This window comes from Ziziphus jujuba, chromosome 3 (genome assembly GCF_031755915.1).
Source record: "Ziziphus jujuba cultivar Dongzao chromosome 3, ASM3175591v1".
NCBI classification, from domain to species: Eukaryota; Viridiplantae; Streptophyta; class Magnoliopsida; order Rosales; family Rhamnaceae; genus Ziziphus; species Ziziphus jujuba.
Window position 1 is genome coordinate 14,512,704 of NC_083381.1, and position 22,250 is coordinate 14,534,953.

The 22,250-nt window shown below is 31.9% G+C and overlaps 2 protein-coding genes and 1 pseudogene across 2 annotated transcripts; 1 reads left to right on the forward strand and 2 right to left on the reverse strand.

Moving 5' to 3' along the window:
• Positions 1 to 121: 121 nt before the first annotated feature.
• On the reverse strand, positions 122 to 7,769 carry LOC132803111 (glycine-rich RNA-binding protein 4, mitochondrial-like). Its single transcript, XM_060815352.1, has 5 exons — positions 7,746 to 7,769; positions 6,621 to 6,711; positions 6,435 to 6,507; positions 511 to 613; positions 122 to 406 (listed from the first exon to the last, which is right to left on the reverse strand). Exons 1-5 carry the CDS (start codon positions 7,767 to 7,769, stop codon positions 209 to 211), a joined length of 489 nt encoding a protein of 162 aa, XP_060671335.1. The 3' UTR covers positions 122 to 208.
• A 1,223-nt stretch (positions 7,770 to 8,992) lies between these two features.
• Positions 8,993 to 13,252, forward strand: LOC132803053 (ubiquitin-conjugating enzyme E2 5-like; annotated as a pseudogene).
• A 5,465-nt stretch (positions 13,253 to 18,717) lies between these two features.
• LOC125423371 (disease resistance protein RPP13) lies at positions 18,718 to 21,438 on the reverse strand. The gene has a single exon (XM_060815353.1). It carries the CDS (start codon positions 21,436 to 21,438, stop codon positions 18,718 to 18,720), a length of 2,721 nt encoding a protein of 906 aa, XP_060671336.1.
• Positions 21,439 to 22,250: the final 812 nt, after the last annotated feature.

Sequence of the window (22,250 nt, forward strand, 5' to 3'; positions counted from 1 at the left end):
ATATCGGTTTAGATAAAATCATATGATTTGAATTGATGTTAACTTCCAGTAACAAATGAAAGCTCCAATTCACATATTTTAATGAAAATTTGAGACGGTTAAAAAAGGTGGCCACAAGTCATAACAAATTGCTTCATATATTAGAGCAATCATTGAAAAATGTAGTACGAAGAGCAAATTAAAAAGAGACAAATCATGCAACTTAATTCTAAACAACTAATGAAGCAAGAAGCCTAAATGGACAGCAAGGGAATGCGTACTTAAAGACAAAATCCCCACCCCGGCCTCTACCAAAACCACCATCACCACCACGATAACCTCCACCACCACCGCCACCAAAGGATCTACCACTAGATTCGGACCTCTCAGTAGCATAACTCACACGAATATGACGCCCTTGTAAATCCTGAAAAACAGCATTTCACAATTACCATATACTTATTCAAAAATAAGGTAATAGTTCTTAAAGAAATATAATACATTAGATTATCATCAAACTCTATTTCTAACCTGGCCATCCATTGCAGATAGTGCCGAGCTAGCAGAGTCATCGCTGGAGAAGTTGACAAAACCGAATCCCCTAGACCTCCCAGTATTCCTATCAATAATAACCCTCGCTGCAGAACAAAATCATCCACTTAGAACAATAAAAACGTGGAAAACATTGTAAAACCAAAAAGATATTTCACTAGGGAAAAAGGATAAGGCAGGCAGCTAAAGAAGGAACCATACCCACTACAATCATGGCAAATCCCACATTGCAACAATTAGTGGGGAATAAAAAAAAGTAACATAAGCATGAATGAAACTGCCAGGATCAACCCCAAGTTTTTATTTAGTACTCAAAACCCAACCCGATGACAAAATATCCTGCAAAGCACAACACTTGTACTTCTAAACAAATGCACAATGCTCCCTCACTGCAATTAATAACTATTTTCTGGAAGAAAAAGAATATCCCTGAAAATGGGAAAACCGAACATTAAAACCATTGGTAAGTTAATTGTTAATGGTTTTGAAGCTCTATAATATTTCTGTGTTGTGCAGAAAGATATGAGAGAGAGAGAAAGAGAGGTTAGAGGAGAGAATTGTGTGAGCTCAACTCCCTTTTCATTCAATATATCAGTATTTATCCAAAATGGTTACATCATTAAAATGATCATTACATTTATGTCATAATAAAGATTCTCTCACTCATATTTTCATGCACTCTCACTCTTTTACAATTCATAATGACACCTGGCATATTAGCCAAAGTGGGGATACACCTATGCAGCTCGCTTATCCATGTCAGACCCTGTCTGTACGTCAACACAGGAGTTATACTTCAACACTCCCCTGTAACCTCTGTGCTGAAACAACTCCTAGCTTGTCTCTCAAGAAATTAAACTGATCCCTTGATAAAGGCTTAGTAAATATGTCTGCAACCTGTTCTTCAAAAGAACAATATGTCAAGTCAATCACCCCATCTTGTAAGGCTTCTTTGATAAAATGATACCTCCTATCAATATGTTTGGTTTTCTTGTGAAAAACTAGATTTTTAGTAATAGCAATAGCTAAAGTATTGTCACAATGTAGAGGAGTGGCTTCAGCTTGCATTTCACCAAAATCCTCAAGTACAAACCGAAGCCATATTGCTTGTGCAGTTGCTTCTGATGCACTAATATATTCTGCCTCAGCTGTAGAAAGTGCTACACAATTCTATTTTACCGAGGCCCATGAAAGTACTCCACTTCCAAAACTAAAGGCATATCCAGATGTGCTTTTCATGTCATCCACAGATCTACTCCAATCACTGTCACAATATCCCACTAACACAATTTGTTTTCCCTTGACATATTCTATTCCATAATCTAAGGTACCTTTGACATACTTTAGTACTTTCTTTGCTGTACCAAGATGCTTCTTTGTGGGACAATGCATGAATCTTGCTAGAAGACTTGCAGCAAACATGATATCTAGTCTTGTAGCTGTAAGGTATAGAAGACTCCCCAAAATTTTTGGATACACCTCTTCATCTGCAGCTTCACTTCCATCTTCTTTGCTAAGTTTCTCATTTGTAACTAATGGTGTGACAACTGGATTGCAACTTGTGAAGCCAAACTTGTTTAGCAATGTGGAAGCATATTTCTTCTGGTACACGAAAATGCTTGAACCTGTTTGTATTACTCCCATACCAAGAAAATGATGCAGCAATCCTAAATCTGTCATTTCATATCATTTCATTATGTCTTCCTTGAACCAATGAAGCATCTCATTATCATTTCCTGTATACACTATGTCATCAACATATATAGCAACAATCAATATGCCTGTTTCTCCCCTGGTCCTTGTATAAAGAGTGGCTTCACTTTTGACTCTTTGAAACCCACTCTCACAGAAGTATGCATCAATTTCACTATACCAGGCTCAAGGCGCCTATTTTAAACCATATAGAGCCTTATGCCATTTGTGTACCTTATCCTCATGCCCTTCAATCATAAATCCATCCAGTTGCTCTACGTACACCTCATTTCACAGCATACCATTTAAAAATGCTGATTTAATGTCAAGCTTATACAATTTTCAACTTTTGTGAGCTGCCAAAGTAATTAAGATAATAATGGTAGCAAGTCTAGCAACTAAGGCAAAGGTTTAATTGAAATCCACACTTGGTTTTGTTGCATACCCCTTAACCACTAATCTGGCTTTATTCTTTTGAATTGAACCATCTAAATTGAATTTAGTCTTGTATACCCATTTAACATCGATCACTGGCTTATCTTTTGGTCTATTCACCAACTCCCATGTGTTGTTTTTCTCAATCATCTCCAACTCATTTGTCATTGCCTTGATCCAAGACTGGCTTTAAGCTGCCTCTTTATAATTTTCAAGCTCAATGATACAATTATTGCATTTAGCCAAAATATCAGTAAGACTTCGCCATTTTACTGGTGTATGATTAGAACTAGCATGCAATCTATCAGTTTTTGAATGAACAGAACTCATACTTGAACTTTCATACACATTTGACATACCACCCTTGCTGTTTGTAGCTCCTTCTAAACCTAAAACTTCTTGTCCTGACTTTTTTGGGGTATGATGAATATCTTCAAGCATTGGATTCCTTCTCGAAACCTTACAATTATCAATTGCTGCAGAAATTACATTTTGACTTCCATTACATGCACTTTCCTACCAATCCCATGAATTTTCTTCATCAAATACAACATCTCTAGACAAAATCAACTTCTTAGTTATAGGATCAAACACCCTATAACCCTTCTCACAAGTTCTATATCCTACAAAGATCCCTTTTATGCTTTTAGGATCCCATTTTTGCCTTGTCTCAGCTGGAACATGGACATAACATAGAAAACCAAAAATTTTCAGGTGTGCGATTCCTGGTTTTCTTCCACTATAAGCTTCAAAAGGAGTTACACCATCAAGTGCTTTAGTAGGACATTTGTTAAGCAAGTACACAGCTATATGAACAGCTTCTCGCTATAGGTAATAAGGCATATGTTTATCATGCAACATAGCCTTAGCCATTTCAACAAACTACTCTATTCTTCCCTTCAACTACTCCATTATGTTGTGGAGTGTAGGCTACTGTTATCTGTCTTTGAATACCTTCAAACTCACAGAATTTAATAAATTCAGCAGATATGAACTCTCCTCCTTTTTCACTTCTCAAACATTTGATCTTAAACCCACTTTGAAGTTCAACCATGGATTTAAATTTCTTGAAGCAAGTAAAAGCTTCAGATTTATTTCTTAGAAAGTATACCCATACCATGCGTGTATAATCATCTACAAGAAGCATAAAGTACCTGTTTCTAGCAAGGGTTTCTGTCTGCATTGGACCACACAAGTCAGTATGAACCAATTGTAATGGCTGACTTGCTATCCAGGCCTTATTCTTTTGAAAGACTTCTCGATGCTGCTTCCCAATTTGACATCCTTCACATATTTTCATGGTTTCCTCAAGTTTTGGTAATCCCAAAACCATATCCCTCTTCTTTAACTCCAGCAGTGTATTCAAGTGTAGGTGTCCCATCCTTTTATGCCAAGTTTCCACACTGAAATCTATTTGAGCTCTTAGAGCAAACTGTTCACTTAATGTCATAGTTAAGGGATAGCATTGGTTTGTCTTTGCTTCAACTTTCACAATCGAATTTTCTAATGTAGGTCCATCATATATATAACACATTCCTCGACCAAACAGTAGATAATAGCCATGCTCTTCCATTTGACCAACTATCAACAAATTTTCTTTCAAACCAGGTAAATACATTACCTCTTTAATGTGCTTCTTGCCTCTGTCAGTATCAATCACCAATGTACATTTCCCATCTATGCTTTCTAGTGTACCATTGGGCATTTGAACTCTTCCATACAAATTCTTTTTAACATCAATCAAAAAATCCATATTCCTTGTCATATGATTGCTACATCCACTGTCTATATACCATTTACTTCCCTTACTTGACTTTTCAAGCTCACTAGCTGCATAAAACATGTTGCCTGTCAACTCCATTTGATTTGTACAATTTGCTTTCTGCACATTCTTCCCATTTGTACACTCTCTTACCCAATGCCCAAATCTGTCACAATTATAGCACTTTGGTTTCGCTTTGAATATACACTCTCCAAAATGGTATTTGCCACATGTTCTACACTGTGATTTTGAATTTTCTTGGTTACCTCCAACTTGCCATCTGTTTCCACCATGAACAGTATTCACAGAATGAGCTTGGTTTCCATGAAATCTGTACTGAAATCTCTGCTTCAGTTCCCACTTCTTCTCTCTTGGAGTCCAAGTCTTCTAAAATTTAGCTGCATTGGAGTGTATTACTCCTTTGTTTTGTGTTTTAGAGTTTGCAGCATGATTGTTCACAAATAAGGTAGAGAAGGCTTTCTCTGTGAAATCAATGACTTGTAAGCCAAGTGTCCGTTCTTGGCTTTTAAGAATTGCAACCACTTCTTGAAATTCTACTAATTCCAGATCCTTAGTATTTTCTATTATCAAGCATATAGGCTCATAAGGTTTAGTCAAACTAATTAAAACCTTTTGAACCAACCTCTCATTAGATAAGCTTTCTCCGAAGGTTTTCATCTGATTTATCAAATCATTCAATCTAGTAAGATAACTAGATAATGTTTCATCCTCTTTCATTTTGGTATATACAAATTCCCTCCTTAAACTTTGAGGTTTTACAGATCTTACCTGTTCACCACCATGAAATTCCTTGTACAGTAGCTCCCAAGCTTCTTTCAAGGTTTCTGCATTTACTATCCTTGGAGAGATCTGATCTAAAACAGTACCTTGGATAATTCCCAGGGCCTTTGCATCCTTTATGTAAAACTCCATTGCTTGTTCATCATCATCCTCCATTGCTGAACTTCCTTCAGCTTCTTCACTTTTTCCCTTTTTCTTCTCATCTGAAATCGGGATTCCTCTCTCCATAAATCTCCAAAGCCCATAAGATTTGAAAATAGTCACCATCTTAATCCTCTAGAACTCATAATTCTCACCTAAGAATATCGGAGCTCTCACTTCAGATCCAACCATTGTTTATGTTGATCTTACAACACAAGAAACCAATATTTTCGATTTTTTTTTTTTCACACTTGCTCAAATTTGTTTGTTTTTTTTTTTTACCTCATAGTGTTTATCCCAATCTCATATTTGATTGAGAAGCTCTGATACCATGTTAATGGTTTTAAACCTCTGTAATATTTCTATATTGTGCAGAAAAATACAAGAGAGAGAGAAAGAGAGGTTAGAGGAGAGAATTGTGTGAGCTCAGATCCCTTTTCATTCAATATATCAGTATTTATCCAAAATGCTTACATCATTAAAATGATCATTATATTTCTATTATAACAAAGATTCTCTCACTCACACTTTCATGCATGCTCACTCTTTTACAATTCACAATGACACCTGTCATATGAGCCAAAGTGGGGATACACCTATGCAGCTCACTTATCCATGTCAGACCCTGTCTCCACGTCAACACAGGGGTTATACTTCAACATTAATAACCATAAAATTCTAACTTAAAATAAAGTTGATTTTATATCTCATTTCTCAGGACACTAGAATCTACTAAAAAGAAGTCAATTGGATCTCATGACATTAACAGCAGCAACATATTCTCCTAAAGTACAATAGCTGGCCTGATATAACAAGGTACAAACCATCCAACTAGCAGAAGTTCAAACAAAAGTTGTGAATTTGAACCAAGAACAGCAAAACCTGACTAGCAGCTTTTAAAAGGTGAATTTACAGGGAATATGCATTGTGTGGTACACAAGCAACACTTTTAATCCCACCACACAAGTTAGAAATACAAAAAAAGAATCTACCATTACACATATTTACAATAGTGATGTAGCTTTTTTGAACAGGGTTGTATTTACTTAGCACTAATAGAGAACATAAGAACTCATCCTCAACAACATCACCAAAGCCAGAGAAAGCATCACGAAGAGATTGGACATCTGCTCCATAAGAAAGGCCTAAAATCCACACATCAAAGAGAGCAACTCATGACTCACAAATGTACATGATAACAATAAGCTACATATTTATATATTCACCATTTCAATAAAATTTATGCCATTTAAATTACCTCCAACAAAAAGCTTGGATGATGACATGCAGCGGATTGAATTGAACAAAGTTGTAGGTGTTTGTGCACTCTGAGAGACTCCATGCCTCAACTTGATGACAAAATTAAAAAATTCTAACTTAAAAAGAAATAAAAATATAATTCACATATTTAATTAAGTAATGATACATATTTATTCATTTATCAAATTTTATTGATTATTTTAGTTTTTGAATAGTATTAGTTTTGTAATTATATTATATAAATTTATTATAGTTTTAGTTTAAATAAATAAAAATGGCTAAGTTGAAAAAAATGTGAAGTAAACATTTTTATTATATTAAAACATTTATTTTGCTTTAGTTAAATATATAAAATGAATATTAATTTTATAATAATGAGGAAAAGTGGTGAAAATTTTTTATACTTAACTTCTTTATCTTTAATAATATATAAGTTAAATATGTCTTTTAGCAGTTTAAGCCATCATTTTTTCAACCATTTAAATTATTTTTATATCTTATCTATCTTTTAATCCTAATTCTTGAATTTTAAACTTGAATATAAAAATTATCAGCTTGATCCGACATATATATATATATATATCAAAAAATATAAATAGAGTTACTTATCCCCATATGAATAGTCTCATTCATTTTAGAAGAAAGGTCAAAATTGTCTCATCCTATTCCAATAAAAATGTTTAAAATTTATCAACAAAAAATAATAACAATATTAATACATACAGAGATTTATACATATTAATTTTAGTTCTCTATACTATTTTATTTTTTGGATAAAACCTTTTTGAAATTGATAGTATCATTTGTAATATCTTAAATTTATATTATACGTTAATAATTTTTTATTAGATAAATCAAATTGTTTAATTTTATATATAATAAAAAATTAATAAAACAATATTTAACACTATTAAATAGCGGTCCACATGCAACGCATGTAGCCATACCTAGTCATACTAACTAGAGAATTTCTACTCGTACTACCATTTGGATTCTATACACTCTTATTTTTTATTTATATTTTTATCTCCATTTAAAATTACTATTAAGGATATTTATTAACTAAATTTATTTAAATAATCTCTTTATGCAATCCCATTCTTCCTCTCAAATAATACATTACATCTCCATTTAACTTATATTCCATTATAAACTAGAGTTGCAAATACAATAATTATTCATAAATTATGGAAGCCCAAAAATATAGAAACAGTAAGATATATTTAATTTTTTTCATATTTTGTGATGGTTACTTTAGTTTAGATTTTTTTTCCTATCACTTACCAACGAGCAGGTCAGAACAACACTCTTATATTTGATCTTGATATATTAAAATTCATCTTTTATTTGACAATTTAAAACTGAACATTTTTTAATTTTCAGAAGCGTCCATCCAAGCATTCTTAAGATGTTTGGCTTTTATCTATCAAATATTTTTGTTATCTTTATTGTTGTTGTTGTAGTTGTTCATGGTATCAGGATGTCCTATGCCGCCAGTTGCTGATAAATGGTTTAAACATCATTAAATATGTGCCCAAGGATGGAAACATCATATGTACTTCAAATAAAAGCTTTCAAGGACTTAATTTCAGATGATGCGGCCACTCAGGAAATGATAGATTTAGACAGTCCATAGTTTTGAATAAATTAGTTTATGGTTATGACATTAAATGCAATCTCTAGATGACTTTTTATACTTTTATTTTGTATGATTGATATAAAGCATTTACATTGTAGTTTTGCATTTTTATCTCTAAATAAAATTAGGACATTTGATAATTTAGTTCAGAATTGAATATCGCTAAATTTAGTTCAAACATTTATAATCGAAAAATTTTAATATGTTCAAAAGTATACAAACAAACATTTTAAAACTGCACAAAAGTTTACAACCGAGTATCTAAAAATATACCTGTGTGAAATTGCATGTTCAAAAATATACAACTAAACAAAATAACAACGTTCAGAAGTTTTCAATCGAACATTTGAAAATCTGGACAGAAGTTTATGATCGAACACTCCAAAATAATAAATTATAATTTTGAAGATATTCAGAAGTATACAAGTGAACAACTTTACTATGTTCAGAAGCTTACAATCGAGCATATTTAGTTGTACAAAACTTTATGATTGAACCATTTAAAAATATATTTTTAAAAGAATTTGAAATTATTGGATTGAACAAATTTAACATGCTCAAAAATATATAAAAGGAAAACACTTCAAAATAATATGTTTATGACAAAATGCATTTTCAATCTTTGCTGGTTGAAGTAGAGTAGCATGGCTTTGTTTTTGGTGTTTTCATGTGAGCGATTTAAATTAAATTTCAGTGGAGGGAAGTAAATGAAATTAACCAAAATAAAAATAAAAAATAAAGCGAACGCTGAGTAATTTCCTAATATAAGCATTATAACAAAAATCCTAAAATGGGCCGAGTGAGGTGTTCAACGATCTCTTTCTGGCTATCTCTCTCCGGCAGCCGCACAACTCCTCTGATAATAGCTGATATTCATAGGATTTCCGGTTTCGATATATGCTCGAATCGATGGACTAAGTCCGTGAGACGTCAATCCAGGCCCTTGGCTATTCGCTTCACCCATGTCTGTAAGGTATTTTGCGCATTCATCAATCTTCCACTTGTTATTTTGTTTGAGCTCTATTTCTCTCTTAGTGTGGTCATTCGTTTTGGTTGGGGGATTCGGTTAGGGGGTTTGGGAGGTTTAATATATATATATATATATATATATATATATATTACTCTTTTTTGATGTATTTTTGTTATTGGGTATTGGGTTTTCGTTAGTTCAATACTGAAACGACCATTTATTGTGAAGCTTCTGGAGAAGGCTTTCAAAACGGTATATTTTCTCAAAAGACCTGGGAATTTCACATGATTTATCAAAATAACTTTATAACTCTGTGCATGTGTGCGCAAGTGGTGGCTAGTCTCATATCACATTATCATTTGCATGATTTTTCTTTTGAATACTTTCTGATTTTCTCTCTGTTCTCATATTTTGCTTTAAAACTTGAAAATAGTGCTTCTAAGTTGTGATTATTTTCATTGTAATTTCTGTTTTCTTAGGTTGTTTTAGCAGGTTAACGTTGGCAATGGTGTATGTTAAGAAAGTGCAAGTTTGTTCAATTATCAATATATATGAAATATATATATATAGATATAGATATATATATTGTATGGTGTTTGTAACTTGATCTCTTTTATCTTGTTGTTATTTCACAGGTCTACCTTGAAGAAAGGGTTCAAGAAGTTGATAGTCTTACTTCTGAAATTCAGGGGCAATACAGAGAGAAAGAGGAAAGTAAAGGTAATATCTACCTGCATCAGGTAATTCTGTCTCTGTTAGGTTGGGTGTTTTGCTGAAGTATTCCTCACTGGCGAATCTGTTCTGTTTTTTCGACCTTAAACTTTGACATCTGTCCTTTGAGGTTTATGGTTTCTAAAACTTTACGGTATAGAAATCTATGCCTTTTTTATTTTTTTTTTTTTAATAAGTAGCTTTTCATTTTTGGTTGCTATTGTTTTACTTAAATGTTTACTAGCCCTATGATGCCCATGTAAGCAGAAAACAAAATGCATGGCCAAAAGGAGGAAAATCTGACATAATATGGATACGTCCGCAGACTCTTCAAAATGGTGGAACTCATTTGAAACAGTTGAAGCTGATACTTGGAGTGCTTGCTTGCAATTAACACCTACACCTACTTTACCATCTTTTATCATACCTTAATGTTATTTGTGCTATTAACTGCTAATTTTATGGACTTTTCCCTTTCAAGAAAGGAAATTTACTTGCCACTTACGAAATGAACATCCATGTATCAGGTATCTGTTTTATGATGTTCTGGCTGGATGTGTTGGGTCTGGCTTTCATCCAATGCTGGTGATCAGCGGAAAAGGAACAGAACCATTAAGATGAATTAAGTTTTGGTTATTATTCTTCCTGAAATATAGTTTCATCTGTATATGGGAATTTTACTGCGCTTTTGGTTTTTTACAAGAATATTTGTTTTCAGGTTGTTAAACCAAATTGGCATGTGATGTATAACAGACTTCAGACTGCAAAGAGCATAGATGAGGTCTGGTTTCCCACTTACAGAATTTAATCTTTTGGCTGAAAGGGAGTGTGTGTTTTTATATTTCATAGTGATCGTTGCCTTTTTTTCTTCTGATTTTTTGTTGAACTTCTTACTTTGATATTTAATTCAAAAGTTTTGATTTTTGGTTGCAGGAGGCTCATTGAGCAGGATACTGGCTGTAGGGAAAGTGTGTATGATACATATCAATTATGTTGCATGATACCTATTACAATTAATATTTGGAGTTCTTTTGGATTATTTTTAATTTTTTGTTGTCTATTGTTGTTATAACAGGATACTGGCTGTAGTGGGAATGCGTTGGGGAAGTAGCTAGACCAAGTTTGTGACTATTACAGGTTAGTTAGTCTTTTGCACAATTCACTTTGAGTCTCTTCAAAAGCTAGTGACTACCTTATTCTGCAACTGCTACTGTGCTACATGTGAGATTATGTTACTCTCATTTACATTTCAAAATACATTAACATGCATCCTGTCTGACATTTTGAGTGAATGTCATTTCTCTACTTTCTTTCATGTCACTTTGAATGGCTATTATTTAGTATGGTTCTGCTTCAGTAGTGTAAGTTATAGCCTCTGTTAATATTTAGTATGGTCATTATCCTTAGTTCGTTGTAAACATTAGCATTCTTGTGTTATTTGTTATTATCTTGCTAATGTTGTTTGGTTAGAAATAAATTTTAAAAAAATTTGATTTATTTGCATAGCTACACATTTGGCATTAACATTTCTCTTATGTAAAATACATACTTTGAGCATTTTGACTGTTGAAATATGTCCAAATATCTAAGCTAACCATTCAATTTAGTTTGGAATTTTGACTTGTCAGAAAATTTACTTATGTTCTTCTCTGATTCTTCTTCATTGAGGGATTGTAAGTTTTCCAGTTTTTAACTTTCCTCAATGGAGGTATGATGATTATGTTTGTAGATAAACCAAAACTTGGAATGGAATTCTTGGGTTATGGAATATGTCAGGTCCTTATCAGGGAGGTTTATGGAGGATAAGGGTGGAGCTGCCAGATGCTTATCTTTATAAATCTCGATCTATTGGGTTTATTAACAAGTGTACTATCCAAATGTTGACGAAATGTGAGTTGGCAGATGCTAAACATTTAGCATTTTGGCGTGATATTTTCCTTTTTGAATTCTATAATTTGTAAGATGCAAATCCATTGTGAAGCTAATATTGGAGTCTGACTTCTTTGGTGTTTCTTGACGTCTAGGTCTGGCTCGGCTTTTTTAGATGTTATCAACCAGACATGGAGCTCCATGTTTGGTATGTCAATTCTTTACTTTCTTTGCTTATGGAAACTTTTTATGGTTTAGGAATACAAACCCAACAAGATATATTCTTTTTTGTATTTCTTTTTCTTGCTCAGTGATAATGCTATTACTTTTGGAAATTTAGGATTAATTATTTTCATTTTAAAATTTTTCTCAGACCTCATCAATGTGGTTGAAGTATTTCTTCCTCAGTCCGTTATGTATCCAAACCCATCTGATCCATTGAATGGAGAAGCTGCTGCTCTAATGATGCACGATGCATACTGCTCTTGATCAAGGAGTAAAAGGTTATAACCCTTCTTGTGTTTTGCAATCTAAGCACTTAGTTTGTGTCTTTTTGATTTCCACATGGCATGCAAGATACTTCTTTGTATTTCAGTTTCTTTTTTATGGTTTTTCATTCAGTCATGTTGATTTGGGATTCAATTGCAGGAATCATAGAATTTTCTATCTTAAGTTAATTGTTGCACAGAAGAAAGTCCTTGATCATTAATGATCAGCAGCAATGGTGTCTTGATATATTTTATAATTTTATATCAAGATAATTGGTTCTCCATCAAGTTATACATTAGAAAAGAAGAATGCAAAATCAAACACGGTTTTATTTGCTACTAATCGTGTATGTAAAATATGAAGCTGGCTGTTTTGTTACAAATATAAAAAACATTCGAGTGTGTGTATAATTATTAATGTTTATGATGATCCAAAAAGATTCAATTGGTAGCCGATTGTATGTTATAAATCTTAAACATAAATGAAAACATAAAATAATATGATTATGAACATAACTACTTTCTAAATCATGTTTTTCTGCTTCCTCATGTTTTGTTTATTTGGTGCTTCATATGAATGCATTAATGTTCTTCTGTACTTTCTTGGGTGTACATTTTAGGTACCTTTAAGGTGCAAAATTTTCTTAACATTAAATACATAACTTTGATGACGGTCATGATATTGTTTTCTTTGTGGTGCAAAAGAGGTGGAAGAAAATACTGGTAGAAGGGAAAATGCCAAGGTCAAAGGAGGAGCACCTGGTTTCAAAGCTGCTATCTTGGGTGCTGCAGGAGGCGTAGGATCCTATTTGGAAATGTGCACTGAACGATTGCAAGTACTGATAAGTTTGTTTAATTGTTTTTATATATTAAAAATTAATACACTAATATTCAACGCTATTAAATAATGCCATGCCTAGGATACATATAATATCAGATATCATACAAATTGACTACATCTCAGTAGAATAATTAGCATAAAAATAAAATAAACATTATATTAGGGAAAAAAATAAATAAAGAAATAAAGAAAAGGATAGCATCGTTATGAGCTTCTCCTTCAAATCTTGCGCCATTTTGGATACCTGTACCATTTTGAGATTAGTGAAGCTCCAGAGTTCATCTGGAAGATTTCTCAAATGGTAACAATTCTGGATGACCAAATGCAGACAGGTTGGGCATTGCATGTCTCTTGAGTTCCCACATGGGAAAGCTTAAACAAATCGTTTTAAAGGAAATTCACCCGCCATGACATATAGCCTCCGAGACGACATATCACATTCTGTAATCTTTAGGATCCGTACGTTGGCAAGTTGGCAAGTTTGCCAAAAATTCTCAAAGTGGTTAGAGCCCAAGTATTCGCATTCTACAAATGTAATCTTGGTGAGTTTTGATGTTGATGATGGGAAAAAAATCCAAACGTTCCCCAAATTGGCATTTGATTTTAAGAATAAAATTTTTTGAAAAATAATTTATACTTATTTTAATATTTTTATCTTTTTTTTAAAAAAATAAAATAAAGGATAAAGTACTTCCCTAATTTTATTTTCATGATTTCCTATAAAGATTATTTTTTAAGATTTTTAAATTATTATTGGTAAAACATATTTATTTTGTTGAAAAATACATTTAAATATATTAGTTAGTTCTTTTTTAGTGTTTATTGCCCCTAAACTAAATATTACTTTATTCTCTCATGATAAAGTTCGTTAGAGACAAATGGTTAGACAAATTAGCAAATTCTTAAAAAAATAAAATAAAATAAAAATAGTTTGAAGGCCTAAATGTGACTATAATATAAAGACTTCTGATTACATTATTCCAAAAACCAAAAAAAAAAAAAAAATGTCATTCTCATTTAAACATTAGGTAAATTTAAAATAATTAAATTCGTTAAATAAATAAATGCAAAATAGTAAATAACCTTTTGCTCATAATTAAAATAGTTAATAATTGAGAGCACTCGAATGTTTTTTCCCCTATAGTAAAACTATGGGCAACGAGATGTTTATTTACCAACTAATATATCTAGCTGTTTTTAACATTTGCAATCTCGATTGCTTGGCATGCTAACTTGAAATAAATGTTAAATTGAATGAAAAATAAATAAATAAATAAGGCACTTAAATCTGATTAGCATTAAAAATAATAAGGACTTTATTAATATTAAAATTCATCTAAGAAATGTAATAACAAAATAAGAACAAAATCCAGCTCAAACGCATTAAGATTAAGCACCGTTGTTGCTACCTTGAAATGGTGTCTCCTTTCCTTTATAGAAGGGACAATAATATTAAATATTGAAAACATAATATCATACTAATAAAATCTTACAAACTTTATTTTTATCCTGCCACTTTGATAAAGTTTATATTTATTATCTCAAATAAAATTTATCGTCACTTTTGATAAAATTTATATTCATTCTATAAGATATCTTAAACTTTATTTCGTAGCTTAAACATCTGCAAATGACATGAGATTATTTTATTATACAGTACCAAATTTTTTGTAAGCTTTTTGTATTTCATTTAAGTGTTTTTTGTTTTAAAAATATAAAATTAAAGTTCCTTATTTCATAGTAGAAATTCAAAACTATAAAATTTAATCACTAGCTAATCTTATTATATTTTTCTTTCTAGTTTTCAATCATATATATATATATATATATAATCCATGTTAAATTGAAGTTATGACTTTAAAATTTAGATTTGAGTTTTGGTCTTCTAAAAATAAAAAACTTGAACTTGGTTTGTTTACTTTGAAATTGAGCCTAAGCAGTCATATGAAACTAGAACTCACAAAATTTTGAAATTTGTATTATAATACTAATTTATAAAAGTAATACTAACTTATAAAAGTATATTTTTTGGAAAAAAAAAATTATTACATTTGAAAGGAATTATCAACCAATAAATTTGTGGACATATAAGTTCATATCCAAGGTTTAAAATATCCGAAATTTATTCAAAATTTTCTCGAAATTTTTATTTTTTTAAAGGATTGAAATAAAATTTAGCTTCCAAATGAAAACGAATAGAATTTCCATAATATCCATTGAAACTTTTGAAATTTCACTAAAATTTCTATGGAAATTTCCATTAAAATATCTATATTAAATACTTAATAATTTGATTAAAAAATCCATAATATACATCAAAATTTCAAAATTTTTTATGTAAAGTTTTAAAAATTTTCATAAAAATTTTGAAAATATCAATGAATTTTTTTAATAAAACATTTAAAAACATTATGTCTGTTTAGTAAATTATTTTACCAAATTAACTTTAGTAATTTTTTTAATATTTAATTATTTTTTAAGTATTTAATAATATAAAATAAAATAAAGTGAATTGAATTCAATAACTTTAATAAATTTAATTCATTGATTATATATATTTAATATATATATATACTTGCTATATATTTTGTATAAGATAGATTCATTAGAATCCTATAATTACAAGTTAATAATTGAGTATATAAGAATGAGAAATAATAACATGGAAATATAATATTATGTAGAATTGATATTAATAATATTTAAATTAATAATATTAAGTAAATAAAAATAAAAAATGATAGAATACATTATACTAAACATTAAAGATATTTATATTTAATACAAGATCTTTATAGTTGATATATTAATAATTACATGAAAAATTATTAAAGAGATATATTTTTTAATAATTACTTTTCACATTTTACATCTCAAAATGAAAACGATAAAAACATTAATAATTTTCAATTATCTAAGTGTTCTATGAGTATTGAATGATATTTATAAATTATAATGTAATTGTAAAATAAATAATTTATCAAATATATATTATTTTTGTATATTTTTATCAATAATATTTTATTTATAATTATTAACACTTATTATAAATTAAATTGATTTAGAAAAATATAATATCTATTTAATATTTTTGTAATTTTTATAATCAATTTAATAATTGATTGTTTAAATAAGCTAATGCTAAAATTTAAAAAAAAATTATTTTTTAAAATAAATTTCCATCTTTTTTATCGATATTCGATACATTTCGATATTTTCATAGAAATTTTTAAATTTTAAACCTTTTCGTCCGTGACCGAAATTTTATATGTTTCGTCTTATATTTGCACAAAACACTTCAATGTATCAATAATTAACATTCTGATTTTGTATTCTTGAGATACAATAACCCACACAATAATTCTTGATACGGGGTAATGTTATAAATTTTTCTAGCAAGTGTGGTCTTTCCCAAACCACCCATGCCAACGATTGAAAAAATAAATATTAAGCTCTTGAGCATGCAGCGATATGGAGCCTGATCAATGTAGCTCAAAGGCGGACAACGGTTTTGACTTATCTATATGCACACGGCTATGGAAAAATAAACAAGTAAATAAGAAGTCGACTTGGCAAGATTATTTGCTGTATGATCAACATTTACTGTTTAACTTAGAAAAGTATGTAGCCTTGGCCATGTGAAGCAAAATGTTTGCTTCTCAGAGGATTCAGTTTTCTCACTGGACTGTGGGGAGCTCTTTTTGCTAACATTTTGGTCAATATTAATTTAATTTTTAGCTGCCAATGTTCAACTTTTCAACCCACCTTACCGTAGGTTCCAAATGTCTTGGTTGAGAGGAAGGAAAAGGCTTCTCGGAAAAATGTTTTATTTCTAAAATTCATTTAACTTAAGGAGATAATCATTAGAGATTGGCAGATCATAATGATGGGCATATACGTTTACACCTTATTTGTGTAGAAATGGACCAAAAATCCCTAGAATTACATTCTCTTCTCCGATTATAGTTTGTTTCTTGTTCTTTATTTTATTTATTTATTTATTTTTGCTTAAAATATGTCTTAAGAAACTTATTTGTTTTAATTTTAATATATGATTTATTTTATAAAAATGCTCATCGTCTTCACTTTCCTGTAATCATATTGAAATAAATCATATCAAAAAACAGTTAAAATCATTAAAGTGAAACAAAAATAATAAAATAGATAATTTAAGTAGGAGAAATTCTACTCACTCACAATGCAAAACAAACTCCATACAGTCCTAAAAATTTATATTACAACAATACCCTTGTTAATTTCTTTTTCTTATTTTTAGCTTTCAAAAAGTCTAACTTCTAATTTTTTTTTTAATGTCTTCTTCTCCAAACACGACGATGAACCAGAGGAACGCCAATCTGGTACAGCCTGCTACTAGACCTCCAATAACTTACTGGCAATTTTTCGATGCGGTTGATACCTAATTTTTCTCTTATATGTATAGATATATATATATATATATATATATATATATAATATGTATATGTATATATGTTTTTAATGAAATTTAAAGTTTTCAATTTTTTCTTAAAATGAACTCTGGCGGTCAATGGCTGTGCCTACTGGTGTGAAGGTCACTAATGAAAGCCGATTGCTTTCGATTGATTGAAGTGTTGCTCTAATTCACATTTTCACATTCACCACCACCCACCTCTCTCTCTCTCCCTCTCTCTCTTTGAAAATGATCATTATATATCTCTATAAAAGCTCAAAAACCCATCTCACAGAATCATCAAAAAATTATTTCGATTTATTTATATCTACAGAGAAAAAATTATGTCTAAATGGGGGCGAAGTCTAAGTTAGTGAAAGAGGGAAGCACACTTTAATAATAAAAAATAAAATAGCACAATAGCAAAACTTAAAAATAAAATAAAAAATTAAAAAAAAATAAAAAATTGAGAAATTGGATGGGGTGTTTTGGTAATTTAAAAACAAAACTGTAAATAGTTATTTTTGGATTGCAAAAAAAATTACTTTTTAAGTAGATGTTGTTAGAATTTTAATTATTCAAAAAAGAAAGGGGTTAAATTTCAATTGCCTGTTCAAAAAAGTATACATTGGACCAAATTATACGAGACAGACACGTTTAAAAAATTTTATTTGCATTAATAAGCGAGCTTTTGCATTTTATTTGCATTAATAAGCGAGCTATATAGACATTTTCATTTGTTGTTTTTCTGTAAATATTTGTCAGTTTTATAAAATTATTATTAAAGATACACATTAACTGAACATAATTATATCATTCTCATAAATTCTTTAAACAGTTCCACCCCACGATTCTCTACCATATGCAGATTAGATTGAGCATGCAGCCATGTACTTTCTGCTGCTGCATTTTTTTTTTTTTTTAAATATTACACATACAAAATCGTAATTAAAATTTTTATTAAAAAAAATTCATCTTCATTCCATGGAAACAACTATATATATATATATAGGACATAACACAAATTGGCTTCATCACTAATTGGCTTCATCACAGCGCAATAATTATCATAAAATAAAGTAAACATTATCTTAGAAAAAAATAAAAAGAAAAAGATGGCATTGAAGAAAAATGAAAGTAAGAATTAATTAAAAATACCTCGGGGGACTGCAGGGCCATGGAGGAGAATAGTAGCCAGGACGAAGAATGAGTTTGCAAGAATATCCCTCCTTCTTCAACTTCGATTGCTTGATCATGAGCTTCTCCCTCAAATCTGGTTGGATGGCCGATACCTCTACCATTCTGAGGTTGGCCAAGCTCCAGAGTTCATCAGGAAGGTTTCTCAAATCGTCACATCCGCGTATAAACAGATGCTGAAGGTTGGGCATTGCATGTGTCTCGAGTTCCCACGTTGCAATATCTCCTACACCAATCATTTCAAAGACTTCCAACTGCGGAAATTCACCCGCCATGAAATGTAGCTGCCTAGACGACATGTCACAGTTTTTAATCTTTAGGATCTGTAAATTGGCAAGTTTCCCAAGAATTCCCATCAAGTGGTTAGGGTCCAAGAATTCGCATTTTACAAATGTAATCTTGGTGAGTTTTGATGATGATTCTGATGATGATGATGGGAACAAATCCAACCGTCGCCCGACTTTTAAGTCACTCAATTTAAAGATTTGCAGGTTCTGCAAGGACTCTAGACTTGCCAATATTTCCGACGTCGTAGATGTATCAATGACGTGTGGAGAATATATACCTAAATGCAATTTTCTCAAATTTGGGAACAAAGATTTTCGAAAGAGAATGGAAGTTTTCCCATCAACCCGTACAAAGGAAAGGACTTTGAGGTTGCTTAAAGTGTGACCAACTTTTGAAGGTGGTTCTAATTCTATTCCACCACTTGCGTAGAGATGTCTTAATTGCTTCATCATCCATATCTCATTTGGCATGGGCATAGCAGCCCCTCCTTTCAGGTGAATTGTTTCAAGATATGGAAGCTTGCATATATAAGCAGGAAATGATTTCCAAGAACCGACCGTAACAATTGGACCCCAGAATGATATTCTAAGGTATCTTAGAAATACTAACTGTCCTATTTCCTTAGAAAAAGTAAAGAAATAATCAGATGATTTACCAACCTCAACAGACAACAACCGGACAAACCTAAAGTTCTTCAAAGCCCAGTTCAAAGGGTTGTAATGAAAATATGAGTTAAATAACAACAAGGACCCAACAGAAATTGAATTATTGCTGGTCCTTGAAGAGGAAATGCTTTCAGAATCAATGTTACCTTGTATGGATAGTCTTCGAGGGATGCTACTATTTGATGAACGTCTAAGGTCAGCACTATTCACACGAACCTCGTAAAATTTCTCTTGAATGCTCATCTTTATGCAGTAATCTCTTACAAGGTCATGGATACGACACGTCTTCACGCCTCCGTCACTTCTCCTACTCGCCACCAGGATCAAACTTCGATCGATGAGCTGTTCCAAGTAGTATTCAGCAACATCAATTTCATCCATCTTTTTGCTGTCATTTTCAACAGATATGAATCCTTCAGCAACCCACATTTGAATTAATGTCCTTGCAGGGATCAGAAAATCTTCAGGGAAGACACCGACATACAAGAAACATACTCGCAATTTACGTGGCAAGTAGCTGTAGCTCAGAGCGAGAATATCTGAACAACGCTTGTTGTCATCGTCGATGAGGAACCAATTGACATTGCCAATAAGATTGGACCATGTTTGTTGTGTCTTCTCTTTGTTTGCCAGAATACCTCCCAATACCACAATAGAAAGTGGTAAGCCTTTACATTTTTTGGCAAGTTGCCGCCCGAGTCTTTCCAGATTTGAAGGACATTTTTCTCCTCGAAACACCTTCTTGCATAAGAGTTCCCAACTCCTTTCCTTATCAAGAAATGGTAGAAAATAAGGAGGAGTTGAGCTAGCATGCGAGGCAACTTCTTTCTCCCGACTAGTGATTAAAATTCTGCTTCCATTTAAGTCGTCGGGAAAACATGCTCTTATCTCATCCCAAAATCGAGGTTTCCACACGTCGTCCATGACGACAAAATATCTCTTTCCTTTCAAGTTGTCACGCAGCATGACTTTAAGTTCTTCATTAGACATTTTATACATTTCGTCTGACAATTTCACAAAGCATTTCAATATATCAAGAAGCAGTACGCTGGTTTTGTATTCTTGAGATACATTAACCCATGCACAATGATCAAAGCGATTCTTGATACGAGCGTCGTTATAAATTTTTCTGGCAAGTGTGGTCTTTCCCAAACCACCCATGCCTATGATTGAAATTACCTCGCGATGTAATCTCTGTTCATTGGTGAGCTGATCGACCAATTTTGCTGTGTCGTCGATGAAGCCCACCACATCTTCCTCCTCAACATTTCTCCGGCGTTGTTGAAGTGATTGTTCTGCCTCTTCGTCCACATGAGATTGAGCTTCTATGCCAAATGTTGTTTTATTGGCATAAATATTCTCAATCCTTTTCTTGACGCTCTGGGTTTTCTCTGCAACGGCGTGAAGCGCAAATGCGTGATCAAACCAATGGAACAATTTCATCAGCAGCTTCCTTCTCCTTTGCTTTATAACTTGAGCCATGTATGTGTTTGTGACATCTTCGGCCTCATAAGCCGTGTCTCTGATTTGGTTGATTAGCACCTTCACCATATAATGATCGTCTCCTTTCCCTTCAGAATCTTTGAGAAAGGCATTCATAATGCCAAGATCATCTCGAAGCAAATTAACATCGCCCTTCACTCTACGGAACAAATTTGCTTCATGGACGAGTAAACTTTCCAACTTCTCCAACACGAAACCAACAACAGCGTCAGTCATTTTCTTAATTTTGTCTTCCCTCAGCTAATTATATATCTTTTAGGCGAGATTTGAAGCTTGAGTGGCCAGATCTGAAGCTTCGAAGCTTGAGTGGCCAGATCTGAAGCTTATTGGAGTCGTCGTTCAGTTGGTGGCGACTAGTGGTGGCTAGGTGTTCTTTAGGTTCTTGATCTGAAGCTTAACTGGCCAGATCTGAAGCTTCGAAGCTTGAGTCGTAGTTCAGTTGGTGGCGACTAGTGGTAGCTAGCTGTTCTTTCAGTTCTTGATCTGAAACTTCTTTTTCATCGCCGCTCTGTGTTCGTCGTCGTTGTTCGTGGTCAACCGTGGCTGAAGATGAGCATTCAGGCTAAAGTCGGACTGTTAGTTTATTTCTTTGCCCTCCGTTTTTTGGATAATGTAACCCTCCTTTTCGAGCAAAAAACTAAAAAAGTAATAAGAGATATTTTTTTGGGTAACAGAGAAAGGATAAGAGTTTATTAGGATTATATGAATTATTATTATTATTATTTTGTTAAATAGGGTAATATGAATTATTGAGATTTGAGAGATGAGTGAAATCAGATGGTCTTTGCACGTGGGAATCAAATGATATGGTGGGTATTAACATGTGGTAGGGTCTATCATAGTAAAATATCTCAACCTTTTTTTTCTTTTTTTTTTTTCTTTTTTTTTTTTGGTAATAATATCTCAAAACCTATTAATAGACGCTATGTATACGATTATGATAACGATAACTGCCGCAGTTTTTCTTAAATTTGACATGATTTGGAATGTTAGTAGTGACTTATTATTATTATTTTTTTTTTTACTAA